At 44.8% G+C, this 27,164-nt stretch overlaps 1 protein-coding gene across 16 annotated transcripts in view; it reads left to right on the top strand.

Moving 5' to 3' along the window:
* Positions 1-27,164, top strand: part of NRXN2 (neurexin 2) — a 2,907,124-nt gene that overhangs the window by 2,403,108 nt on the left and 476,852 nt on the right. For all 16 annotated transcript variants that reach the window (XM_040327841.1, XM_040327834.1, XM_040327835.1 and 13 more), the window contains one exon: positions 26,867-27,038. In XM_040327841.1, the coding sequence (XP_040183775.1) occupies positions 26,867-27,038 (172 nt within the window). The remainder of the gene's footprint in view (positions 1-26,866; positions 27,039-27,164) is intronic.

Here is a 27,164-nt window from a genome sequence, read left to right as displayed (position 1 = left end):
GACGTGAAGGGCCTGGTAATTTAATTTGGGGGGACCCCCATACATTTTTTTATTTTTTTTGTTTTAATGAGCAGTGACTGTATTCTTTATAGCCATGAGTACTTTAAAATTACTTTTTTTTTCACTTCAGAAATGACATCTTGTACAGGGACAGTTCTAAGCACGGAAAACATGTGTGTACCCCCCCTCCCCCCCTGTATGAAATTTAAAGGAATATTTCACTTTTATTATTTCACTTTAACCACTTCCATACCGCGCCTATTCTGGCACTTCTCTCCTTCATGTAAAAATGATATTTATTTCCTGGGAAATTACTCAGGACCCCCAAACATTATATATAATTTTTTAGCAGACACCCTAGGGAATAAAGTGGCGGTTATTTTTTATTTGATTTCCAACGGTATTTGCGCAATCATTTTTCGAACGCCTTTTTTTTTTGAAAAAGATGGATACCTCTAAGAGAGGTGGGATTTTTCGGGCAACCAAAAAGCAATTGTGACAACTAGGTCATAAAAGTATAAATTTTTAATACATTAATTCAAAGCATGAACATTTCATAATGACAACATTATTTAAAAAAATGAAAGATTTTTCCTAGATTGAAAAAATTGTTACTGCTAGAGGATCACCGCACACCCCAGGACTGGGCTAAGGGCATGGATGGTCATTTATCCGACGCGTTTCAGATGTCTCAGTAATACATCCTTCTTCAGGGAACAAAAAGCAGTATAAATTTTTTTCTGAAACAAAAAAAAGGGTATATAATAACATATATATAGAATATACCTGTGACCAGATATTGACATTTGCAGCATGTGGAAAGTCAAGGGAGGAGGTGGAAAGCTCAATATGTAAAAGGAATGGGACTCACCCTTTTCCAAACACAGAGCGCCTAGATCATCCCCAAGGAGCTTGTATGTGAGCCGCGATCAGGGCGGTCAAACCAGATGAGATGCTCAATGTCCATAACGATCCCCCACTCCAGAGGGCTCCATAACCATGGGGGGGTGGGATAGCATAAGTATCCACAACAAAGTCAGCAGTCAGAGAGGAATAAGAAGTGTCATGGCTGGGGAGAAATTTAAATAAATGTATACAGGGAGGCTATTAGATTCTTGAAAAGGCGAAGCCAGGAGTAAAATAAAGAAAATCTCCCTAAAGTGTACTCACCACTCCCAATACATCAGCTCAAATAGAAATGAACGGACACTCCAGTCATGGAAACCAAATAAAAAAAAAGGACCAGAAATCAGAATAGCCTCCCACTCCAACAGGAGATGGGAGGAAAATGAGTGCTGACAGAAACCCCCCCTGACTCCCCTTTATACTTACTTGTAGGATGATGGGCCTCAGGTGTAACTAATCCACTCACTCCAGTAATACAACAGCTGTCCTTGGATTAGATGGGGTAGTTGCTTGTGGGAGGAGCGATAAACAGGCATTGACAACAAACAAACAGGACTCCTGTCCTCCATGTCCACTGTGTCAGGCGTGCAAACAGCGCACCCACTACTGACGTCAGCGTCAGGTGGCCGGGCTCTAGTCAATCAGAGCACAGCACCATGGCCAGGCCGCTGGTGACGCGCATCCTGCGCGTCATACAGCACATGACCCAAGACGTCCAGTGTAGTCCAGGCATCCCAGGGATCATGTGACCGCAGCGCACCCAATCAGGCGCGCGAGATGTCAAACGACTACACCGGAGCGCAAAGCACTCGTTGGGACCGCCCATTGTACGCGTCACAACGACGCGAGTCAAGGGCGCTCAGTAGCCGGGTTCTAGCCAGCACAGGAAAACGAAACAGAAAAGTGTCCGCACAGAGTGAGCAGAGATCGCTGCCCACTCACAAGGACAGGGTAGTCTGTGGGATTAAAGAAATAAAAAATGCATGCAATTTCAAGACATCATTGGACAGGGGGACCAGGGAGAATAGAGAAATCAAAAATGAATACATTTATAATGGAAAAAGACCATTAGAGGGACGCTGCATATGTGGGATGGGAAGGAGAAGGGGGGGCCCACAGATTTCCACACAGTACCCAACCAAAGGAAGGGAGGGGAAATCATGTTCCCGAAGGAACTCCTAGAAACAGGGCAAAGATGTTTACTATGCCTGAATATTCAAAAAACTGGCAGATGAGAAATCTGACAGTTGGGAGAAGGGAAATAAAATCACCAATGTTGTCATTATGAAATGTTCATGCTTTGAATTAATGTATTAAAAATTTATACTTTTATGACCTAGTTGTCACAATTGCTTTTTGGTTGCCCGAAAAATCCCACCTCTCTTAGAGGTATCCATCTTTTTCATTTGATACAGGGATGTTGGCAACTTCATGCCTCCATACATGAGCCAAATCTTTTCACGCCTTTTTTTTTTTGGCCCAAAAAAAAAAACGGTTCATGAATTAAAAAATAACAAAACAGTAAAGTTAGCCCAATTTTTATGGATAATGTGAAAGATGATGTTACACTGAGTAAATAGATACCAACTTGTCACGCTTTAATATTGCACACACTCATGGAATGGCGCCAAACTTCGGGACATAAAAATATCCATAGGCGAAGCTTGTTTTTTTTTTACAAGGTGACCAGTTCAGAGTTACAGAGGAGGTCTAGGGCTAGAAGTATTGCTCTCGCTCTAATGCATGCGTCAATACCTCACATGTGTGGTTTGAATGGTGTTTACATATGTGGGCGGGACTTACATGCATATTCGCTTCTGAGTGCGAGCTACTAGGGACAGGGACGTTTTATTTTTAATTTTTTTACCTAATATTTTTCTTTTTGCACTTTTCTGTCCCTTTTTTTTTATTTTGGATCACTTTTAGTCCTATTACAAGGAATGTAAACATCCCTTGTAATAGGACTAGTGTGTGACAGGTCCTCTTTATGGAGAGAGGCGGGGTCAATAAGGCTGGAAAGCATGGTATTGGAAAAAAAAAAAAAAAAGATCTCATGCTTTCAGCTGCAATCATGTTCGTTCAGCACAGTGGTGTAGTGTATAGCACTTTGACCTAGCAGCAAAAGGGTCGCTGGTTCGAATCCCGCCCGTGACACCATCTGCCTGGAGTTTGCATGTTCTCCCTGTGCCTGCGTGGGTTTCCTCCCACAATATAAAAACATGATCTACCATACGGGGACGAAAATCGTTGGAGCCAACCTAAACTCACATAAGCCTTATTATTGGGTAGGGTACCTAACTCCTATGTTACATATGTTGCTGATGTTCATGCTATTTAATGCAAGTCCTGATTGGAGTTTTTAGGAATGCACTAAATGTACCTATGTCCTACATGCAATTGAAGCTTCTTGGTCGGTATGTACTGACTTATTCCTGTTGATGATGTTGAAGATGCTTGTAAAAACTTGTCTTTTTCAATAAAATCTTTATGACAAAAAAAAAAAACATGCTGTAAATCGGATCCGGTATAAATAAGCCCTAATATGCAGTAGTATATTTAGGATTTGTGCTGCCCTAGGCCTGACTACATTTCTGCACCTCCTAATAGAAAAATGACCCACCCCTTCCTGTCAAGGCCACACCCTGTTTTTGTATGACCCGCCCAGGAATTTTCAGGGGACCCCCACACTAGTTCTGGGGGGAGGGGGTTACTGGATTCCCTTAATTTGCATAGTTTTTCTCTCACTTCCTGTTTGGCTATGGGGCAGGAAGTGAAGGCAAATCTCCCCAATTGGACACAGATAATACAAAATAAACTGACAGGGCCTATAACCCTCCCTCACTCTATGTAAAGAAAATAAAAAGTGTTGATTATAGTTCTAGTTTAAGCACAAATTTCAGAGAGTTTTATTGAGAGGCCTAAGAAAATATAACCATGCAATAGGCCAGGATACAGTGTTGCTAATATGTATGAATGTGTGTTAGGGCCCCCCACAAACACCACCCAATGTTAACTAAAAAATTACTAATTTGCAAATAAGTATTAGCTGCTCATTTTTTGGGGATGTCTGCACCCCCTGATAGTAACATTTGTGAGGTGTCTTCACCCTTTCTAATTCAAATTCATTCACTTCCTGTCACATAGCCAAACAGGAAGTGAGGGTAAATCCTTAATAATATCTTTTCTTGGGGACACAGAGATCAATCTAAATAGTTTCCCATTATATAAATTGCACTCTAGCATTTTGCTGTGTACACCCCAAATTATTAGGGATCTTGGACTTTGGGGTCCATTTACTAAAGGCAAATCCACTTTGCACTACAAGTGGACAAGCAAGGAAGAAAACAAAAAAAATTAGCTTCTACAGGATTGGATGTTAAAACCATCAGTGCTTCCTCTCTGATTTTCAGCGACTACGCTTGTACTGCAGAGTGGCTTTGCCTTTACTAAACCCCAAACTAAATAATCATTTGGGGCAGGGATCCTCAAACTACGGTCCTCCAGCTGTTCGTAGAACTACACATCCCATGAGGCCTTGTAATGCACTGACATTCACAGACATGACTAGGCATGATGGGAATTGTAGTTCCTGAACAACTGGAGGGCCGTAGTTTGAAGACCCATGATTTGGGGTGTACACAGCAGTGCTGGAGTGCAATTTGCTTAATGGGGACACTAGTTAGATTGACCTGTATCCCCAAGAAAAGACACTGGAAGGGTTTTAACCTCACTTCCTGTTCAGCTGTGTGACAGGAAGTGAAGCCAATTTTAAGAAAAGGGACACAAAGCTCAACCCAAAAAAAACACAAGCAGGGGTTCTAACACTCACTTGGCTTCCCTCAAACACCCACAATTTGAATAGGATTGCCTTGCCCTAGATTTAAGCACAGTGCTGTAAATCAGCACTTCAAGCCTGTCTGCCAACACCCCCCCCCCCCAACAGGCCATGTTTGCAGGTTTTCCTTCATCTTGCACATGTGCTTTAAAAGACAGTCTGGACAGCAATTCTTGATAAGATAAATCCACAAAACATGTCCTGTCGGGGGTACTGGAGGACCACTGCAGTAAAAAGAAAATACTTACCGCTGTCCTTTTCATTTCCTGGTGAATAAACATGGAAGCAAACATTCCATGCGTACACACCAGGAAAAAGAGCTTACAGACAAAAATCACACCTGATTGTTTAGGCCCAAACTATTGCAGCTGCAGCTAACAAAATCTGTAGCATGAAAAAGTAACAAAAAACAAACAAACTTCAAAATTTGAAAGTAATTTTATTGGTCAACAAAACAAGGAAAGCAAAACAAAAAAATTAAACATAAAAACACAAACAAACAAATATAAAAACTAAAAATATACATTTGAGACAGTAAACAGCATATGGTTTAGACAGGATTGAAACATTAGTCAAAACATCTTCAGAAAACTTTAGCAAAATAAGGCACCATAGACAAATAAATCAAAGTGAACATTATTAAAAAAAACATACATTGCCAAATAAAAATTTGTTCCAAAACATATCTCTTTATCAAAGACATTCTTGTCAGCCATCCCCCCACACACAACATGCCCTCTCTCTGGGGAACTGACAACTGCTACAAACACGCTTTATATAACGTGTGCTGATCAAGCAATTGAAAACATATGGAGAAAGTTCAGTCTCTCTCTTCATTAGGTGATTGCTCAGAGACATCCAAGTTTTTTTCACCCACAAAAAAATTTCAAAGTGTCTGAGCATGCTCAGATCAGGAGACATGCAGACACATAAGGAAAGCTGCAATCGCGGCTGAAAGGATGAGATCTGTTTTTTTCCCCTGAACTCATGCTTTCCAGCCTGAAGGGGAGGTCTTAGTGAATTATTATGTAAAAAATAAAATAAAAAATAAATAAAAGGCCCCTGTCCCTAGTAGCTTGCACTCAGAAGCAAACACGAATGTTAGTCCCGCCTACATATATAAACACTGTTAAAACCACACATGTGAGGTATTGACACGTGCATTAGAGCGAGAGCAATACTTTTAGCACTAGACCTCCTCTGTAACTCTAAACTGGTAACCTGTAAAAAAAAAGGGTCGCCTATGGAGATTTTAAAGTCCTGAAGTTTGGCGCCATTCCATGAGTGTGTGCAATATTAAAGCGTGACAAGTTAGGTTTCTATTTACTCGGTGTAACATCATCTTTCACATTATCACAACAAATTGGGCTAACTTTACTGTTTTGTTATTTTCTAACCACTTGAGCCCCAGACCATATTGCTGGTCAATGACCGGGCTAGTTTTTGTGATTCGGCACGGCGTCGCTTTAACTGACAACTGCGTGGTCGTGCGACGTGGCTCCCAAACAAAATTGGCAACCTTTTTTTTCCCACACAGAGAGCTTTATTTTGGTGGTATTTGATCACCTCTGCGGTTTTTTTATTTTTTAGAGCTATAACCAAAAATAGAGCGACAATTTTAAAAAATAAAGAATAATTTTGACTTTTTGCTATAATAAATATCCCCAAAAATATATATTATTAAAAAAAAATTCCCTCAGTTTAGGCCGATACGGATTCTACATCTTTTTGGTTCCAAAAAATCGCAAATAGCGTTTATTGATTGGTTTGGGCAAAAGTTACAGCGTCTACAAAATAGGGATTATTTTTATGGCATTTTTGTTAATTTTTTTTTTTACTAGTTATGGCGGCGATCAGCGATTTTTATCGGTACTGCGACATTATGGCGGACACATCGGACACTTTTTTGGAACCATTGGCATTTTTCTAGCTATAAAAATGCATTGCTTACTATAAAATGCCACTGGCAGGGAATGGGTTAACACTAGGTGCGAGGGAGGGGTTAAATATGTTCCCTGGATGTGTTCTAACTGAAGGGGGGGTGGGACTGACATGGGTAAATGACAGATCGCTGTTCATGAAGGGGAACTCCAGACCAAAAAAAAAAAACGTGGGTTCCCCTCCAGGTGCATACCAGGCTCTTAGGCTTGATCTGGAACATAAGGGGTTAAACCTGCGCCGAAAACCAGCGCGGGGTTCCCCCCCAGATCCAGACCAAGCCCTTATCCCAAGCACGCAGTCTGGCCCGGACAGGAATGGGGGTGGGGACCAGCGAGCGGCCCCCCTCCTGAGCCGTACCAGACCGCATGCCCTCAACATGGGGGAGTGTGTGCTGTGGGGGAGGGGGGCACTGCCCCCCCACCCCACAGCACTCTTGTCCCCATGTCGATAGGGACAAGAGCCTCTTCCCGACAACCCTGGCCGTTGGTTGTCGGGGTATGCGGGCGGGGGGCTTATCAGAATCTGAGAGCCCCCTTTAATAGGGTGGCCCCCAGATTCCGGCCCCCACCCTATGTGAATGAGTATGGGGTACATTGTACCCCTACCCATTCACCTGGGGAAAAAATTTAAAAAAAATAAGACACCACACACATTTATAAATTAATTTATTAGTCAGCTGGGGGTCTTCTGCCGGGGGCCCCCACCACCACCCCATTGGGCCCCGGCCTTCTGCCGGGGGGTGCACCTACCCCCCCGGTCTTCTGCGCCCTCTTCCACTGGGACCCCCTTCACCATGAAGCTCCTTGCTTATGGGGGAGGGTCCCGGGCTTCGTTGCTTTCTGCCGGGGGGTGCACCTACCCCCCGTCTTCTGCGCCGTCTTCTGCTGGGACCCCCTTCTCCATGAAGCTCCTTGCTTATGGGGGAGGGTCCCGGGTTTTCGTCGCTTTCTGCCCGGGGGGGGGGGTGCCTCTCGATGGCCTTTTCTGCCTTGCACCTCCGCGGGGGCCAGGGGTTGTCTCCGCTGTCTTCCGCCGGAGGGCGACACCCTCCGGGCTTCTGCGGTGCCTTCCGCTTCTGCCTGGCTCCTCCGGGAGCCCAGGGCTTGTTTCTGCTGTCTTCCGCCGGAGGGCGCCACCCTTCGGGCTTCTGCGGTGCCTTCCGCTTCTGCCTGGCTCCTCCGGGAGCTCAGGGCTTGTCTCTGCTGTCTTCTTCCTTCTCTTCCATTTGATGTTGACACGACGAGGTCTCGCGCTGGAATGCCTTCTGAGCGGTGGGCATTGACTTATATAGGGCAATGCCACCATGTGACCTCAACCCATGTGACATCACATTCCCATCATGCCCAGGGAATGTGATGTCACATGGGTTGAGGTCACATGGTGGCATTGCCCTATATAAGTCAATGCCCACCGCTCAGACTGCATGTCAGCGCGGGACCTCGTCGTGTCAACATCGAATGGAAGAGAAGGGAGAAGACAGCGGAGACAAGCCCTGGGCTCCCGGAGGAGACAGGCAGAAGAGGGAACAGAGAAGAAAGCGGAAAGAAAGCCCTGGGCTCCGCAGGGGAGACAGGCAGAAGAGGGAACAGAGAAGACAGCGGAAAGAAAGCCCTGTCCCCCGGGGGAGACAGGCAGAAGAGGGAACGCCAAGACAGCAGAGAAAAGACCGGGGAGTTGGCGCACCCCCGGCAGAAGACAAACAAGACCGGAGCCCTGGCGGAAGGCACTGGAAAGACCGGGGGATAGGTGCTATCCCCCGGCAGAAGTCGCCGAAGTCCGGATGCCCCCCCCTAATGAAAAATAGCTCAAATAGGTTGGGGGGCCCCGGCGGAAGGCTCCGGAGAGGACCGAGGGATGGCGCCCTCCCCCGGCAGAAATCGCCGAAGCCCAGGGTCCCGGCGGAAGATCGGGAGAGAAGAAACCCCCCCCCTTCTGAAAGAGCTAAAGAAGAAAGGGGGGGCCCCGGAGCTGATTAATTATTTTATTCTGTGTGGTGTGTTTTTTTACTTTACACTTTTCCCCCAGGTGAATGGGTAGGGGTACGATGTACCCCATACTCATTCACATAGGGTGGGGGGCCGGCATCTGGGGGCCACCTTATTAAAGGGGGCTCGCAGATTCCGATTAGCCCCCGCCCGCATACCCCGACAACCAATGGCTCTTGTCCCTATCCACATGGGGACAAGAGTGCTATGGGGTGGGGGGCAGTGCCCCCTCCCCCACAGCACACACTCCCCCATGTTGAGGGCATGCGGTCTGCTACGGCTCAGGAGGGGGGGGCGCTCGCTCCTCCCCACCCCCATTCCTGTCCGGCCAGACTGCGTGCTTGGGATGAGGGCTTGGTTTGGATCTGGGGGGAACCCCGCGCCGATTTTCAGCGCGGGTTTAACCCCTCACGTTCCAGACCAAGCCTAAGAGCCTAATGTACCCCTGGAGGGGAACTCGCGCCGGTTTCTTGTTTGAAATTTGGCGCGGAGTTCCCCTTCATGGTCAGCACAGGCTGAAAACAGGTTCGAGATTCCCATGCGCCGCGTCATGCAGCGCAATTACGGGTACGCTGCTTGGTATTTACCAAGATTTTCTCGGCGTACTGACAAGGCACACGGGAAGCTCCGAAAGTTCTCTGTACGCATGCCCAGTATGCAAATGAACCTCCCGAGGTTCAGGCGTACGGGGATCGGTTTCCAAAAATCACTTTCACTTTCAATTCGGCCCGCCAAACACATTCAAACACATGTCACTACACTTCCCCTGCATCACCCCACCTCCCCCCCTAATAAACTCCGGCCCGAATCCCCGATATTTACATTTCAACGTGCCGTGCGCCAGGTCTATAGTAGTGCACAATGCGCCCTCTCCTGGGCGCACTGAGCACTTTAGTAACTAAGGAAATACACTGCACTAGCAGCGTATTTCTTTAGTAAATGTCAAAACGGCTGCTACTCCTGCTTTTGTTCCATGAGTCATGGAGCAAAGGCTTGATAAATCAGCCCCATGATCTGACAATAAACATTAATACAAATTTTCACATCACTTATCAAAAGCAACATATGTACATGGCACATCTCCCTATTTTAACTACATACACATGACATACCAATGGCAAATTAACCCGACATCATCCCCTTACATATTACCAAAAATCCAAATACCAGGAAAGTCCCCAAGAAGTTGTCTATCATATAAGCTGAAGCAGCCATCTTAACTACCCTACTTATTTAAAATAGAGAATGCATCCACACATTAATTATTAATTATTATCATGCTTAACCACTTAAGGATTGGAAGGATGTGCCCCCTTAATGACCAGACCATTTTTTGCGACACAGCACTGCGTCAACAATTGCGCAGTTGAACGACGCTGTACTCAAATAAAATTGATGTCCTTTTTTTCACACCAATAGAGCTTTCTTTTGGTGGTATTTGATCACCTGTGGTTTTTAGAGCCGGTTCACACTGGGGCGGCACGGCTTCGGGGGCGTCCTGAAGACGACTTCAGAGGCCACTTGCAAAATTACTTCTGTATAGAAGTCAATGCAAGTCGCCCCGAGTCGCCCCCGAAGTCGTACACAAACCTTTTTCTAAGTCGGAGCGACTTGCGTCGCTCCTATTAGAACGGTTCTATTAACTACAATGGGACGCGACTTGTCAGGCGGCTGAGTCACCTGACGAGTCACCCCAGTGTGAACCGGCTCTTATTGTTTACGCTATAAACAAAAAAAGAGCAACAATTTTGAAAAAAATTATATCTTTTGAACTTTTTGCTATAATACATATCCCAATTAAAAAAAAAATTCATCAGTTTAGGCGAATATGTATTCCTCTTCATATTTTTGGTAAAAAAGTTATTGCGCCTACAAAATATGGGATAGATTTATAGCATTATTATTATTATAATTATTGCTAGTAATGATGACCATTGGCATTCATACAGCGATCAGAGCTACAAATAGCTGCTGATTACTGTATAAATGTCACTGGCAGGGAAGGGGTTAACACTGGGGGGTGATCAAGGGGTTAAATGTGTTACCTAGGGAGTGTTTCTAACTGTGGGGGATGGGACTGCCTGGAGGAGGAGACCAATTGCTGTTCCTAATCAGTAAGAACAGCAGATATGTCTTTCCTCCCCTGAACGAACTGAGATCTGTCTATTTACATTGACGGTAGGGATGAGCTTCGTGTTCGAGTCGAACTCACGTTCGACTCGAACATCGTATGTTCGACCGTTCGTCGAAATATGAACGTTACGGGCCGTTCACGACAAATTCGAGTGGTGTGTCATGGCCCATAATTCACTGCGGCATCACATCGCATTGCTGGCTGATGATTGGCCAAGCATGCACTATGACCCGCATGCTTGGCCAATCACAGCTTGCAAAAAAAGGAGAGCCATAATTGGCCAAAGCCAGGGTGGCTTTGGCCAATTATGGCTCAGGGGGTTTAGTACACGCCCCACACTATAAAAGGCCGCCCTTGTGTAGTGTGTTACGGCGGTGGTTAGAGACAGGGAGAGAGAGTGTCATTTTTTTCTAGGTAGATAGAACAGGCAGGCTAGTCAGTTAAAGTTACAGTGTGTAGAGGATATATATATGCAGCCCAGGTGTTGTATATTTTTTTACACTGTATAGTATAGCTAGATCCACTCTTCTTAATTTACTGGCAGGCAGGTGATTGTACTAGCTGCAGTATTCTCACATGGTGTACTGCCTGTGTCCTCTGCAGTGTGCACCTAAAGCTACGTGGTGTGTGTACTGCCCGTGTCCTCTGCAGTGTGCACCTAAAGCTACATGGTGTGTACTGACCGTGTCCTCTGCAGTTTGCACCTAAAGCTACGTGGTGTGTACTGCCTGTGTCCTCTGCAGTTTGCACCTAAAGCTACGTGGTGTGTACTGCCCGTGTCCTCTGCAGTTTGCACCTAAAGCTACGTGGTGTGTGTACTGCCTGTGTCCTCTGCAGTGTGCACCTAAAGCTACGTGGTCCTCTGCAGTGTGCAGGACATTAGTATGTCTGGAAGGACAACAAGGAGAGGCATAGAGTCACAAGCCGATAAAAGAGGGCAAGCAGGCTCTGCGTCTAGAGGCAACAGTGCTGGTCGTGGACACGGTGCATCCTCATCAGCACGTGGCCGTGGGACACGCACATCCTTTTTTTTGGCAGCTGGCCGTGTTGAGCCGCAACATGCTGAAGACTTGGTAGAGTGGATGACCAAGCTGTCCTCATCCTCTCTCACCCAGGCTCAGGGTACTTTGTCTGGCAAAGCAGCTGCCAAGGCGGCCTCTTCCCTCTGCTCAATGGCATCAGTCACTCCTTCCCTATCCCCACCATGTCCTCCTGAGGAGTCCCCTAAACTGTTTGACCACAGTGTTGGGTACATGCCGCATGAGGATGCGCAGAGTTTTGAAGGCTCGATGATGGTACACAGCTAGAAGAAGGCAGTAACGTGAGCCCAGAGAGAGGGGGTGCCCAAGAAGGACAGCAATCTGGCAGTCATGTTCCCCCAGCTGCAGCATACTGCCAGGTTTTCTACAGTGATGAGGAGGGAGGAGATGATGAGGTCACTGACTCTACGTGGGTGCCTGATAGGAGAGAGGAGGAGGAGGCACAGGCACATCTCCAACGAGGCAGGATGCCCTCCAGGGGCCAGCTTAAGGGCAGCGTTGTGCATCACAACGCAGAGCTACGCATGTGCAGGGCGCTGCTGTCTCTCAGTGTTATTCCAAAAGTTCTTTGGTGTGGGCCTTTTTTGAGACGAGTGCATCAGATCGCACCGCTGCTATTTGCAACATATGTCTCAAGCGTATCTCGCGTGGCCAAAACATCACCCGCTTGGGCACCACATGCTTGACCAGACATATGTCGACCTGCCATGCAGTTCGTTGGCAAGCGTACCTCAAAGACCCACACCAAAGAACAAAGCGGACCTCCCCTTGCTCCTTATCAGCTGGGATCTCCAACCCTCAGTCCTCTCTGAAGCCTGCACTGATAGGACTGAAGGTGTAGAATTAGGTGTGTCACAGCCAAGTACTTGCGGGCAATCTACTATCGGTACACCGATGGCCGATTGTACCAGGCAAATTTCCCTGCCCCAGCTGCTGCAGCGCCGAAAGAAGTTCTCTCCCAGCCATCCACATGCCCAGCGGTTGAATGCTAGCTTAGCTAAATTGCTAGCACTTCAACTGCTGCCTTTTCAGTTGGTAGAATCTGCCCCCTTCTGTGAGTTTGTGGAATGTGCGGTACCTCAGTGGCAAGTTCCCAAACGCCACTTTTTCTCACGTAAGGCGATTCCGGCTCTCTACCGGCATGTGGAAGGCAATGCCCGTGCCTCGATGGACAGGGTAGTCGGTGGTAAGGTGCATATTACCTCTGACTCATGGTCCAGCAGGCATGGACAGGGACGTTACCTATCTTTCATGGCACATTGGGTTACTCTGCTGGCAGCTGGGAAGGATGCAGGACAAGGTACAGTAGTGTTGGAGGTTGTTCCGCCACCACGCCTCCAAAATGCTACTACTGGTTGTGACACACCTCCACCCCTCCTCTTCTTCCTCTGTGGCCTCTTCCTGTGCTGATGTGTCCTCGGGCCAGAGGTTCTGTCAGCTCTGCAGGGGCAGGCTCAGAGGTGGTTGATGCCACGCCAGCTTAAGCCAGGAATGGTGGCTTGTGACAACCTCCTCTCCGCCCTGCGACAGGGACAACTGACCCATGTGCCCTGTTTTGCTCATGTCCTTAACTTGGTGGTGCAGCGGTTCTTGGGCAGGTACCCAGGCTTACAGGATGTCCTGAAGCAGGCCAGGAAAGTCTGTGTGCATTTCTGACCGCATATAATGCCAGTGCTCAGCTGGCAGACCTCCAAAAGGGTTACAACCTGCCCAAGAACCGCCTAATCTGTGACATGCCCACCAGGTGGAACTCTACGTTGGCCATGCTGCAGCGGCTGCACACGCAGCAGAGGGCCATCAATGAGTATCTGTGCCAATATGGCAGCAGGACAGGGTCAGGGGAGCTTGTTTTTTTCCCCCATGCCAGTGGGCCATGACCAGGGATGCATGCACTGTCCTGTCACCATTTGAGGAGGCCACGAGGATGGTGAGCAGTGACAGTGCATGCATCAGTGAGACTGTCCCTCGTATTCACCTGTTGGAGCACACGCTGCATGGAATAATTAACAGGGCCCTTGAGGCAGAACAGAGGGAGGAAGAGGAGGACTTCCTTACCTCTCAAGGCCCCCTTTATCCAGACAGTGTTCCTGCTTGCCCGCCTATCACACAGGAAGAGGAGGAGGATTGTGTCAGCATGGAGGTAGAGCCTAGCACTCAGCATCAGCAGCAGTCTTCAAGGGATCAATTTCAGTCCCAAGGAACCCATGGACTTGTACGTGGCTGGGACGAGGTGGCTCGTGTCGATCATGTCATCCTCAGTGACTCAGAGGACTCCGCACCGAATGCCTAAGCAAACCTACGTTGTTTGGCCTCCCTGATCCTGCAAAGCCTGCGGAAGGATCCTTGTATTCGTGCTATCAAGTAGATGGCTGGCAACCCTCCTTGATCCACATTACAAGAGTAAGGTTGCGGACCTTATCTTCCCGGCACAGAGGGAGCAGAAAATGAAACATCTTCGGAAAGCCTTGCAGAAAGGTCTGTGCAACACGTTCCCAGATACTGGGAGGTTACAAAATCCTGGTCCTGGACAACGTGTTGCTGAGGCTTCGGTCAGTCACAGAAAGAGGCGGTGGAGAAGGTGGCCGTCTGAGCGATGCGTTCAGACAAGTTTTTAGTCCGCAGCCCCAAGGTATGACCGGTTCCAGCAACCATCGCCAGCGTCTGTTTTACATGTAAGTAAATTATAGAGCAGGCACTACTACATAATAATGTCCTGGTGCATCTATGTTAGTAAATAAGATTAGGATTAAACAAAATCCCCATATCCTACCCCGATCTGGGGATTTTGTTTAATCCTAGTCTGTTTTACATGGTGCTGGAATACCTAGGGGCAAGATCAGACTTGCACACCTTTCCCACCGAAAAAGCCTCTGGCTTACTGGGTCTTGAGGATGGATCACTGGCCAGAGCTTGCACAGTACGCAATTGAGCTACTGACTTGTCCTGCATCCAGCGTTCTTTTAGAACGCACATTCAGTGCTGCTGGAGGCTTTGTAAACGATCACAGGGTGCGCCTCTCCACCGACTCGGTCGATCGATTGACCTTCATAAAAATGAATCAGGCTTGGATCACCACCAGCTTCCAAGGACCTGATGCTGATGTAACTGAATATTTTTTTTTTGAAATGTCAGATCCCTTCAAGACTGCCTATGCTGATGCTGAGTGACTATCCTGTTATGCTGAGTGACTATCCTTTTCCTCCTCAATGACCATGCTGATAGCTTGTAAGAACATTTTTGGTTCTGGGCACCAGCACCAGTGCCTAAGGTCCAATTTTCTGCCCCTGGGCATGTAATTACAATTTTTGATGCAATATTTTGCAATATTTTGCAGCGGGCTCATTCCTGCGCTCCAACTAGAGTATCTGTGAGAGGTTGCAGTGTTGTGGCACCAGCACCAGTGCCTAAGGCCCAATTTTTCTGGGGGCATGTAATTACAATTCTTAATCTAATATTTCACAGCAGGGCCCATTCCTGTGCCCACCTAGAGTAACTGTGAGGGATTACAGAGTTGTGGCACCACCACCAACAAAAGCCTAATTTTTCTGCCCCTGTTCAACAGGGGCATGTAATTACAATTCTTGATCTAATATTTCACAGCAGGGCCCATTCCTGCGCCCACCAAGAGTAACTGTGAGGACTTAGTGTTGTGGCACCAGCGCCAGCACCAAAGGCCCAATTTTTCTTCCACTGTTCAACAATGGCATGTAATTACAGTTCTTGATATAATAGTTCACACAGCAGGGCGTTCCTACGCCCACCAAGACTAACTGTGAGGGCTCACAGTGTTGTGGCAACACCAACACCTAGGACCCAAATTTAGGCAGAGTATATACGGTAGGCCCCTACTTTCAAACATCCAACTTACAAACGACTCCTACTTGCAAACGGAAGGAGACAACAGGAAGTGAGAGGAAATCTACCCCTAGGAAGGGAAATTTTATATAAGAGGTGTCTCCTGTCCACTGATGCTTTATCACCAATCCTTGTTTCACAAAAAAAAAAACATTTGTCATTGGGACAGAAAGTGAATTGCAATCTTCTGAACACATGCACACAGACAGCAAAACAAATGTTACCGGGGTGATAACCCTTCTCTATGTCTTCAGAAAAGCTTAATAATTGATTTTATGGCTGGAGCCACACTTTAAAAAAGTACCAGTTCACAATTACAAACAGATTTTACTTAACAACAAACCTACAGTCCCTGTCTTGTTTGCACCGCCTGTATACTGCTGTTCAAAGTATATAGGGCCAAAGGGTCTTGTAATGACCTGGGGGAGGGGGGGAACTCATGCTATTTTTCTCAATGATTTTCATCCATATTGCAGGGACCAGACATTACATTAAAGCCGCAAGCAGTTTTAAATTTCTTGTTTCTTATAGTAATCTCATTTTGTACATTTTATACATGGACAGTTCTAAACACGTGCCACTTCACAGGCATACTATAGACACCCAGCAGGTATGATATTTAAAGGAATGTTTCTTCTTTTTTTTTCACTTTAAGCATCATTAAAATAACTGCTCCAGAAAAAACGACCGTTTTTAAAACTTTTTTTTCCATTGATACATGTTCCTTGGGGCAAGACCCAGGTTCTCAAACCCGTTTTCCGTCAATAACTTGCATATTAGACTTTAAAATGAGCACTTTTGAATTCAAACGTTCGAGTCCCATTGACGTCAGTGGGGTTCTAAATGTTCGCGTGAATGTTCGGTCTGTTCGAAGGTTCTGGTGCTAACCGAACGGGGGGGGGGGCGGGGGTGTTCTGCTCATCCCTAATTGACCGATTTCCGTTCTGTCTCTGTCCACCATTAATACCATAGTGTGTACAAGTAATTATCATATATTGACCCTATACAATAATTTCAGAGTGATACCAAAAGCTAGTTCCTGTGGTCTACCACAACAGGTTTTATCCACATCTTCTCAACATGAAACATTGAAAATCCAATAAAAAAAAGTACGTACAGTATGTGAATATATTGCAATTGTAATATATCGATAATATTACTGTATTAATAATCGAAACTCAATAATTCATATTGATGAGAAATGTTCCAAGAAAATCCGTTCGGTTCTTGTGTAAAAACTCCAAAATTGATTTAATAATAAAATTACAAAATGTTACAATAACATCAATATGTACAATATAAAATAGCATCAATAATGTTCTTATTCTTGAAATGAAGATTGAATTAAATATGTCTTTTTATATGTAGCTGAATCAGTTTCCTTTCGTGTGTGTGTAGCATTCAAGCATTTCCCACGTGTCAGCTCATGTCTCCAAGTGTGTGTGTGTGTGTGTGTGTGTATATGTAGCATTCAAGAGAGAAAGTCTTCTCGTGTCTGCTCTTTTATACTTGCCCCCACCTTTCTAAAAGAGGCTCATTCAACGTTCCTTATTTGCTTTGTAAGCAAAAAAAAGCCCGTAAATTTCAATGTTCTCCTTATTTACCCTAGGGTGGGGGCTACCCATTCTAGGATTCCTGAGGGTGGGGCTGTGAACCATGTGTGTAATGTCCCGGCTGTGTGTTGCTTTAGGTACACAGCTTCACATCAAGTATAAACCGAATCTCAATGAAAGAAGCGCTGGTTTGCTAAACTGATGCAATCTTTACTGAGATATAATGAACAGGATAGTGTATGATAGTGTTCATAGGATATGAGATGATATGATATGGTAAAACTGTGAAACAAACATAAAAAGACAAATATAAGCATGGCTATTCAAGCAACATACATTATACATAGCTAATACAAAAGATAGGGCCTAACTAACATGTGCTTGCTTACTACACTGAAACACACATTATCTATCTGCAATGTCTAACATCCCTCTACACATGCTGAACTAGCAAAACCCCTGTGAGGCTTTGGTGTTCGTCAGGTTTGCAGTCTGTAATAGCTTTAAGATGTCCTGTGGATCTGGTCACTACAGTAGCTAGAGCTGGAATGAACAGGATATGTCCCAACTAGCCCTAGAAGTACAGAGAAGACCCACCTCTAGGCTTCAAAAAAATGGAGGGTTTTAAAGAAACAGACACTGCTGAGTGCCAAGCATGTAATATACATTGCAAAGGCAGCACACTCCCCACCTGGCATACCTTTTGTTATGCCACTAACCTTTGGACAGAAGTAAAACTACTTCAGAAATTGGCCTAGCATACACCTTGGGAATGCCCTGTCTAACAATTTTAACTTCAACCTTTCTAACTCTAGCATCACTACTAGGATCAGTCCCCACAATGAGTCCAATAGGCCATTCGTTCCTGTGGGCCTGAGTGTCTTTTAATAAGACAATGTCTCCAACTTGTAAGTTGTGCTTGTCATCTTGCCATTTCTTGCGTGGCTGGAGTGTCACCAGGTATTCCTGTCTCCACCTCTTCCAGAAAATGTCCGCAAGGCTTTGAACTTGTCTCCATTGCTTGGTGTACAAGTCCTTGAGGTCAAAGTCTCCTGAGGGAGCTGTCACTGGTTCCATCTTCTGGGTCAGCAGCATTGCGGGTGTCAAGACTGACGGCATCTCCGGATCTGTAGACACTGGAACCAAAGGTCTGGCGTTCATAATGGCCACAACTTCAGCCATTAGTGTAGTCAAAGCTTCATGAGTGAGGCGAGTAGACCCAACCTTCAGGCGCATGGCATCCAGAATACGACGAGCTACTCCAATCATCCTCTCCCAGGCTCCTCCCATATGCGATGCGTGTGGAGGATTAAAAGTCCAAGTGCATCCTTGATCTTGAAGATATGAACCTGTTTCAGAATCTGTAGAGATGAAAGTTTGTGCCGCGGTCTGAACGAATCAATTTCGCTGGTCCTCTGATAGAGAAGAATCTTCTCAAGGCATTGATGAAACTTGAAGTGGATAAAGATTCAATCACTTCAATATGAACTGCTCTAGTACTCAGGCAAGAGAACAGAACAGCCCAACGTTTACTTTCGGCACTGCCTCCTCTGGTCTTGCGAGAAGAGATGTTCCATGGTCCAAAAACGTCTAGACCCACGTGAGGATCTGAAGCAAGTCTGTCTACAGGTAAGTTTGACATCTTCTGAACCTCAAGTTTCCCTCTAATCTTCTTACAGGTAACGCATTTGCTGATCACGCTGGAGACTAGTCTCTTACCTCCTATGATCCACAATCCTGCTGACCATACTGCTCCTTCAGTGAAGTGTCGTCCTTGATGTGCAACTTGCTTGTGATAGTGTCTTACCAGAAGAAGAGCGATGTGATGATTCTTGGGTATGATGAAGGGATGTCTCTTTTGGATAGTCATATCCGCTGCGACAAACAACCTTTTATTCTTAGTACTCCTTCTTCGTCGAGGATAGGGTTCAACTTCTTGAGCGAACTGTGTCGAGAAATCTCTTCCTTTTTCAGAAGGCTTTGAATTTCTTCTTTAAAGACTTCCTGCTGGACGCATTTGATGATCGCGACCTTGGCTTGTTCAAGATGGTCGTTGCTACGCTGATCACTATTAGTAGCTCTGCAGGAGTATCTGGCTAGACAGATAAGTTTTCCGATTGCACGGGTCAGCGACTTCCAACTGGAAAACCTTTCAAATCTATGGGCGCCCAGACTGTCTCTGGTAACTAAAGTCTTGCAAACGGCAACTTGAGGTCTTACCTCTTTGTCTTGATCTGGTTCTATGAGCTGAAAGGTCTCTACCTGAGTAGTCTCTTTGGTTTCTGGCTTACCAAGAAACGATGGACCTACGAACCAGTTAATTTGCTTGAGTACAGCGGCTGACACCAATCTTGTCCCATGATCAGCTGGGTTCTTGTCTGTGCTGATGTGATGCCACTGATCTGGACTTGTAGACTTTCTGATACGTGTCAGGCCTCATACACACGACCGAACATGTCCGCTAAAACTGGTCTGCAGGCCAGTTTCCGCGGACATGTGTGTACGGCCGACCGGACAATTTTCCGGCGGATCGGACAGGTTTCCAGCGGACAAAAATGTCTTAGCATGCTAAGAAACATGTCCGCTGGAAGCCTTGTCCGTCTGACATGTTCGGTCGTCTGTACGACTCACCGGACATGTCCGCTCGGCCGAAAGCCCTCGCATGCGTCCAAGTGATTCGACGCATGCGTGGAAGCATTGACCTTCCAGGGTTGCGCACGTCGCCGCGTCATTGACGTGGCGACGGCGCGGCCACGTCACCGCGTTCGCTGTCCGCGGGAAATTTGGTCTGATGGTGTGTACAGCCATCAGACCAAAATCCGGCAGCGGACATGTCCGATGAAAACGGTCCGCGAACAGTTTTCATCGGACATGTCCCGTCATGTGTACGAGGCCTCACTCTGTTGGTCACGTGTGTGTAAAATCTTTTTGAAGCAGTGTGAATATATCCTAACACAATCTTGCTGTCTGTATAAAAGTTCACTGCATGGATCTCAATGTCCAGTTCAGTCGTAATCATGTCTGCCATCTCTACCGCTAAGACAGCAGCACAAAGTTCTAGACGTGGGACAGTGTGAGCAGGTCTGGGAGCTAGTTTAGATTTTCCCATGATGAACCCAACATGGCTTTGTCCCTCAGTGTCTATTACCCTAAGGTAAGTTACAGCTGCGATGGCCATCGTGGAAGCGTCAGATAATGCGCATAATTCTCTTCTCTTTGTAGCAGACAAGGAAACAAATACGTACAGTCTTGGAATGTTGAGTTGTTCAAGCTCTAACAATGAGTCTTTCCACAACTTCCACTGCATTTGCTTCTCTTCAGGAAGAAGTACGTCCCAGTCAATTTGTTCTTGCTCAGTAGTGATCTGTCTCAAAAGAGCTTTGCCTTGCATAGTGATGGGTGCTACGAATCCCAGGGGGTTATAAAGACTGTTGACTGTAGACAGGACACCTCTTTTTGTGAATGGTTTCTCTTCTCTGGAGACCCTGAAGGTGAAACTGTCAGTCTTTAGGTCCCAACTAAGCCCAAGACTTCTTTGCAAGGGTGGTGATTCTGTTCCTAGATCTAAGTCTTTTAAGTCTTTAACACGGTCTTCCATTGGAAATGCTTCCATGACTCTGTTGCTGTTGGAAGCTACCTTGTTCAATCTTATGTTGGATTATGCCAACATTTCTTTTGTACTTTTCAGGACGTTGATAGCTTCTTCGTTGCTGGAGAAAGAAGCAAATCCATCGTCCACGTAGAAGTTCTTCATGACAAACTGTTTGGCTTCTTGACCATGTCTTTCACCTTGCTGTGCTGCTCGTCTCAGGTTGTAGATAGCTACAGCTGGGGAAGGGCTGTTTCCAAACATATGTACCTTCATCCTGTACTCTGTGATGTCTTTGTTAAAGTCATTGTCTGCATACCACAGGAACCTTAAGTAGTCTTTGTGATCTTTTCGAACGAAGAAACAGTAGAACATCTGTTGTACATCTGCTGTTACTGCTACGAGTTCTTTTCTGAACCTGATGAGTACTCCAAGGAGTGTTGTTCAGGTCAGGTCCGCTGAGAAGGACGTCATTTAGTGAGATGCCTATGTGCTTCGCACTAGAGTCAAATACTACACGTATCTGACCTGGTTTCTGAGGATGATACACCCCAAATATTGGTAAGTACCAGTGTTCTTGGTTTTCTTGTAGTGGTGGTGCCCTGTCTGCCTGCTCGTTGTCAAAAATCTGTTGCATGAAGGCTTGGAAGTGTTTCTTCATATTTGACTTTCTTTGTAGAGTGCGCTGCAACAAAGTGAAGCATTTCTCTGCTTGTACCCTGTTGTCAGGAAGGCGATGGCGTGGTGACTGGAAGGGTAGAGGGGCTACCCAGCTGCCTGACTTGTCTCTGTAGACTTCTCTGTCCATGATCTCGAGGAATAGGGTATCTTCCACCGAGGGTGCTGGCTTGTCGTCTCGTGTTCTTTCAAACACCTTACAACCCAGTTCATCTGTATTTCCAGTTGAGGCTAAGTCTTCCATGCACCTCTGGATACTCCGATGATGTGTTGGGTTATCTAATCTCTCTTTAATGTGTAGACTGTTGGTACATGGGCAAAGACAAGATGTACGACCATTCTGCAACAGATGTGTTCTGTAGACATTTACCTTTGCTGGTTTGTGCAGTCCGTCTAGACATACTTCTCCAACGATGACCCATCCGAGATCAAGGCGTTGTGCAAATGGTGCATTGTGTGGCCAATTGTACTGTTCTCTGACTTTGTGCACTCTGAGAATATCTCTCCCAAGTAAAAGGGTGATTGCAGCATCTGGATCTAGTGCTGGTATTTGGTCTGCTATTCGCACCAGATGAGGGTGATGACGAGCAAATTCAGGTGTGGGAATCTCTGACCTGTCGTCTGGTATCTCATCACATTCTATGAGGGTAGGTAGAGTCACCTTTGTCTTTCCATCTAATGACTCGATGATGTAGTTATTTGCTCTTCTCCCTATTGTCTCTACAACTCCAGAACAAGTCTTCAAAGTGTATGGAGTTTGACTTCCTTTGTCACCGAAGAGGTCAAAGAACTCTGTTTTTGCCAGAGATCTGTTACTCTGTTCATCCAAGACTGTGTACATCTTGATTGCCTTTTCTCTGAAACCTGCTGGATACACCTTGACTAAGCATATCTTGGAGCATGCTCTGTACAGATCTCAGTGCACTTTGAGGTTACTGCTGGCGTTGTACTCTCGCCTTGCTCCCCACCATGATCTTCTTGAGTTGCCGGAACTTTTTGTTTCCATGGTGGTGGTCCCGGGTGCAGTGTTGACAAGTGTTTGTCACTGAAATTAGTAATAGTGACTGTGCTGTGTGGGTGGGAAAGGGTGAAATCAAAGGGGGGAGGAAGGGGGAAATCCCACCAATTAGGCGGGGTGATCACCAAAAGCAATAACCAATCTAAACTGTGGGGATAGGTGACCTGAGAAATATTAACAGTGTACAAAGATATATTTATATAAAAAATGGAAACACAGAAATAAAATAAATAAAATACAATAACACAATATTATGAATATATGTCCAAGATTGGTATCGCAAGACCAAATAATTTGTGATCTCATAGAATTATGAGGTGAAAAAAGTCCATACAAGTGAAAGTCTCACATCCAGGAAAAGGAGTCAAAAAGTGCAGTTGTCAATGTGCTGTGAACAATAGTAGAGAAGAACCAAAAATCCGGTGTTTGAAGAAAAGCAAACTTCGGTGCACACACCTCTAGTGGTATAGGATGCTCGCCTCAAGGCCATAGCACGGACAGCCTAGATACCACTTAAAATATATTCAGAGGTCCAGCAGGATTGTTGGCTAAATGTAATCTCCACATTAGAAGGTCATATTGGAAATGAAAAAAGAGACAAAAATGGCATATTACTGAAAAGAGATTTGGGAAATAATGTATCACATGCGCATGCACTCACATGGAGGCCGTGAGCAGTGGGCCTATCTCCAACGAACAGGGAGTTTGTGCGATCCAGTCAGTAGTCTTGATTGTATGCTAATCCTCTCTCTTTGATCTCCACCTTAGCGTCCGTGGATACTGGCAAACATAATGCTTAGCGGGTGTAGATGAACAAAGAGAGAAGGAGACACATAGTACAGCTCCGCTTAAAAAGTATTTAATGTAAAAGAATATATAAAACTCACATTTCAGATATCAGGACGTTTCCAAACAAAACGAGCAGCGAGCTCGTATCTCTCCCATCAGGGTGTGTGAGGTCTAGTACTTCCTGTCCCTACACGTGACGTCACGTGACTTCATCCCCTGATATGAGAGACCTGGCAGATATCCACTAGACTTAGCAGCTTCTATTTCTAAGAGTAGGTCTCCCAAACCTCTCAGCTTTTGGTAATCCTTGTTTGTTATTCTTGGATAGTTTTCTATCCTTTTCAGAAGAGCATCCTCGATCACTTCAGGTGATCCATAGCATTGTTCTAGTCTCCGCCACACCATTGCAAGTCCTGCAGCTGCGTCATTAACATGTACTGATCTGATTCTTTGGGCTTGCTCAGTGGACTCTGGTCCTAGCCATTTGACGAGCTGGTCAAGCTTTCCTTTCTCTGTCAGATTTAAGTCTTGGGTACCGCTCAGGAAAGGTGACTTCCAGGCCCAGTAGTTTTCTGGACGGTCATCGAATTTCATAAGACCAGCGCCCACTATCTCACGGCACATCATGAATCTTGCCACTTCTATAGCACTTGTTGCGTCTGGCGAATACTTCTCGGGTGTAAACTCAGGGTATGGCTGTGGCTGGTAAGGCTGATGAGGCGCTTGACTGAATCCACTTTGTTTAGGTGGTTGTTCTCGTCTGTTGTAAGTCTTTCTGCTATAATCCAGACTTGTATTTGCTTGAGGAGGGAGTATGCAAGCATCCGTTTGCACTCTTTGAGGGTTGGCAGATTGGTCTCTGAGCATGCGACCACTTGACTTCCCACACTGAGATTCTGATTCAGTCTTGCAATGTTGCGTAGTATCAAAGTTGCTTATTGCTGGTGGAGTCAATGAAGACCTAGGTGCGTCATTGGACTGCTGGTCAGTGTACATATGGTTGCTTGTGATTGCGCTGTGGGATGACATCTGTTTTTTATGCCATCGAACTGAGCTTCAGCAGCCCTTGTGAAAACTTCTGCTCGGCTAAGGATGCTGCAGCGTTTTTCTGCTGTTTGAGTAAGTGTAAAGATGCTTCCACTTCTGCTTTCTTTTTGAGTGCTTCAGATTCACGTTTTGCTTGTTCTCTCATCAATTCAGCTTCCTGCTCTGCATAAGAAGCCACGGCACAAGCTGCCTCTGCTTTTGCTCTTGCCTTAGTCGCTTTGTCGCTAACCGATGACAGACTGGTGATGCTTGAATGTCTAGAACTAGTACGCTTAGATCTTGCTGAATCGGCGCTAGCTGAAGTCAGATTTGTTTGACTGGACGCTCTAGACAGTGTTGTGCATCTAGACTTGATTTTTGGCAAGCTGTGTGTGTCTTCCTCCTTATAGGAGCATTGAGGGTTAACTGTCAGAGTGTTGTTCTCTGTGTTCTGCATCTTGATTTAGCTGGCAGCGTGGATAATGATGATGACTGGACACAGGCAGTATCAGTGTTGTTGTGAGTGAGAGAAATTAGTTTCACTTTTGTTTCACTCCACGTGGCTGAAAGGATTTATTAGTTCTTTTACTGCTGAGGACGATTGAAAGCTGTTTAATTGCTTCTGACAACGTTTTAAAGCCTTTTTACTGTAATGTCTCGGCTGTGTGTTGCTTTAGGTACACAGCTTCACATCAAGTATAAACCGAATCTCAATGAACGAAGCGCTGGTTTGCTGAACTGATGCAATCTTTACTGAGATATAATGAACAGGAAAGTATATGATAGTGTTCATATGATATGAGATGATATGTTATGGTAAAATTTGTGAAACAAACATAAAAAGACAAATATAAGCATGGCTATTCAAGCAACATACATTATACATAGCTAATACAAAAGATAGGGCCTAACTAACATGTGCTTGCTTACTACACTGAAACACACATTATCTATCTGCAATGTCTAACATCCCTCTACACAAGCTGAACTAGCAAAACCCCTTTACTCACAGTCTTTGGTGTTTGTCAGGTTTGCAGTCTGTAATAGCTTTAAGATGTCCTGTGGATCTGGTCACTACAGTAGCTAGAGCTGGAATGAACAGGATATGTCCCAACTAGCGCTAGAAGTACAGAGAAGACCTGCCTCTAGGCTTCAAGAAAATGGAGGGTTTTAAAGAAACAGACACTGCTGAGTGTCAAGCATGTAATATACATTGCGAAGGCAGCACAATGTGAGTAACTAAAATCAGCATTTATTTAACTTGTAGTATAAGATTACTAATTATCTGAACCAAATACTGATTTATATATATGTTTATACCATAATAATACACATACATAGAAATACTGTAGTCTAAAGAATTCTCTTAGCTAACATATTAAAACGTTTGTATTTTTTGAAAAGGATGTAACCTTATCTACTGACGATGGGAGGATGGTAGAAGAAAACCATTGAGACTAATTGCAACCACACGTTTGAGGAGTTAAAAAAACTATCATTAGAAGCTTCAAACAAACCTTTACATAAATATATAAAAATCTATATATTTTTCACTTTTTCCATATTTAGAATATAATGATTATATATATATATATATATATATATATATATATATATATATATATATATATATATATATATATATATATATATATATATATATATATATATATATAAGCAAGTCAATTATTCTCAAAGACCCAATCCATTCATTCATTTGTTAATATTGTTAATAGATGAATATTAGATTAAAGAAAACTTTATAACAATAATAGAGGTTATCAATATGTCCAGGCATGAAAATCCAGTTATATAATTACTTAGAGTACCTAAAATCATATATTATATACATACAGTAAAATTGGATTTAAAGCAGTATTAACCTCACAATATATTTAACCCCTTTATTATATTGCAACTTACTGATTCTTAGATGTGATGGCTGCATTATATTTTCTTTTTTAGGCATTCTTTCCTTTAATTTCATCTGATAATCCAGCCAGTAAGTCTGTTGTTTTTCAAGAGAACAATCTGTTCTGAAAATGTAGCAGTTACAAGTGTTGAAGCAATCATTTACCACTGACAGGAGTGCTTACAATGGTCAGTTTTTATTTATTCATGTAAAATTCATATCCCAAAAGAAAAAATAGTTGTTGCTGTAACTGCAGTGTGAGCTAGAATTTGGCTTTAATATGTTTGTGTATCCAAATCTGTTAATATATCCAACACCCCCCTCACCCCAGACTAACAATGCTGCTGTCCAAAGGTACCCATGTGCTCCTTCATTTAGAGCAGGAGCATGTTTATACAGGAGGTATGTTACTGGCCAGATCACCAGGTGAAAATACAAAGAGGGGAAAAACTGAAATGAATGCAGCCACCACATCTAATGTTTGGCAACTGCAACATATTTCATTTTTTGGTTTAACATCGAATTAAACCTTCTTATACTATGTATGTTTTGGAATAATGACTGATATATGCACTAACTGTTCTTTATTTTGTTTCCTTTTCTAGGACCAGGGCACAGTGGGGGTGATTTTTAACGTGGGCACAGATGATATAACGATTGAAGAGCCAGGGGCTATTGTAAGCGATGGGAAGTATCATGTGGTCCGATTTACCCGTAGTGGAGGTAATGCTACCCTGCAGGTGGACAGCTGGCCGGTCAATGAGAGATACCCTGCAGGTGAGAAAAGCCCTTATGTACATGATTTTTGGGATGCCAGTATCCTGAAAGTGTATAAATAATGTGTGTTAAACATAAATAATTAAATTTTAAAAAATGATTCTTCATATTTTAACTGTCTTGTAT

The sequence above is a fragment of the Rana temporaria genome, chromosome 11 (assembly GCF_905171775.1).
Source record: "Rana temporaria chromosome 11, aRanTem1.1, whole genome shotgun sequence".
Lineage (NCBI taxonomy): Eukaryota > Metazoa > Chordata > Amphibia > Anura > Ranidae > Rana > Rana temporaria.
The sequence above is the reverse complement of the archived record's forward strand: the minus strand, read 5'-3'. Positions and strand labels throughout refer to the sequence as shown.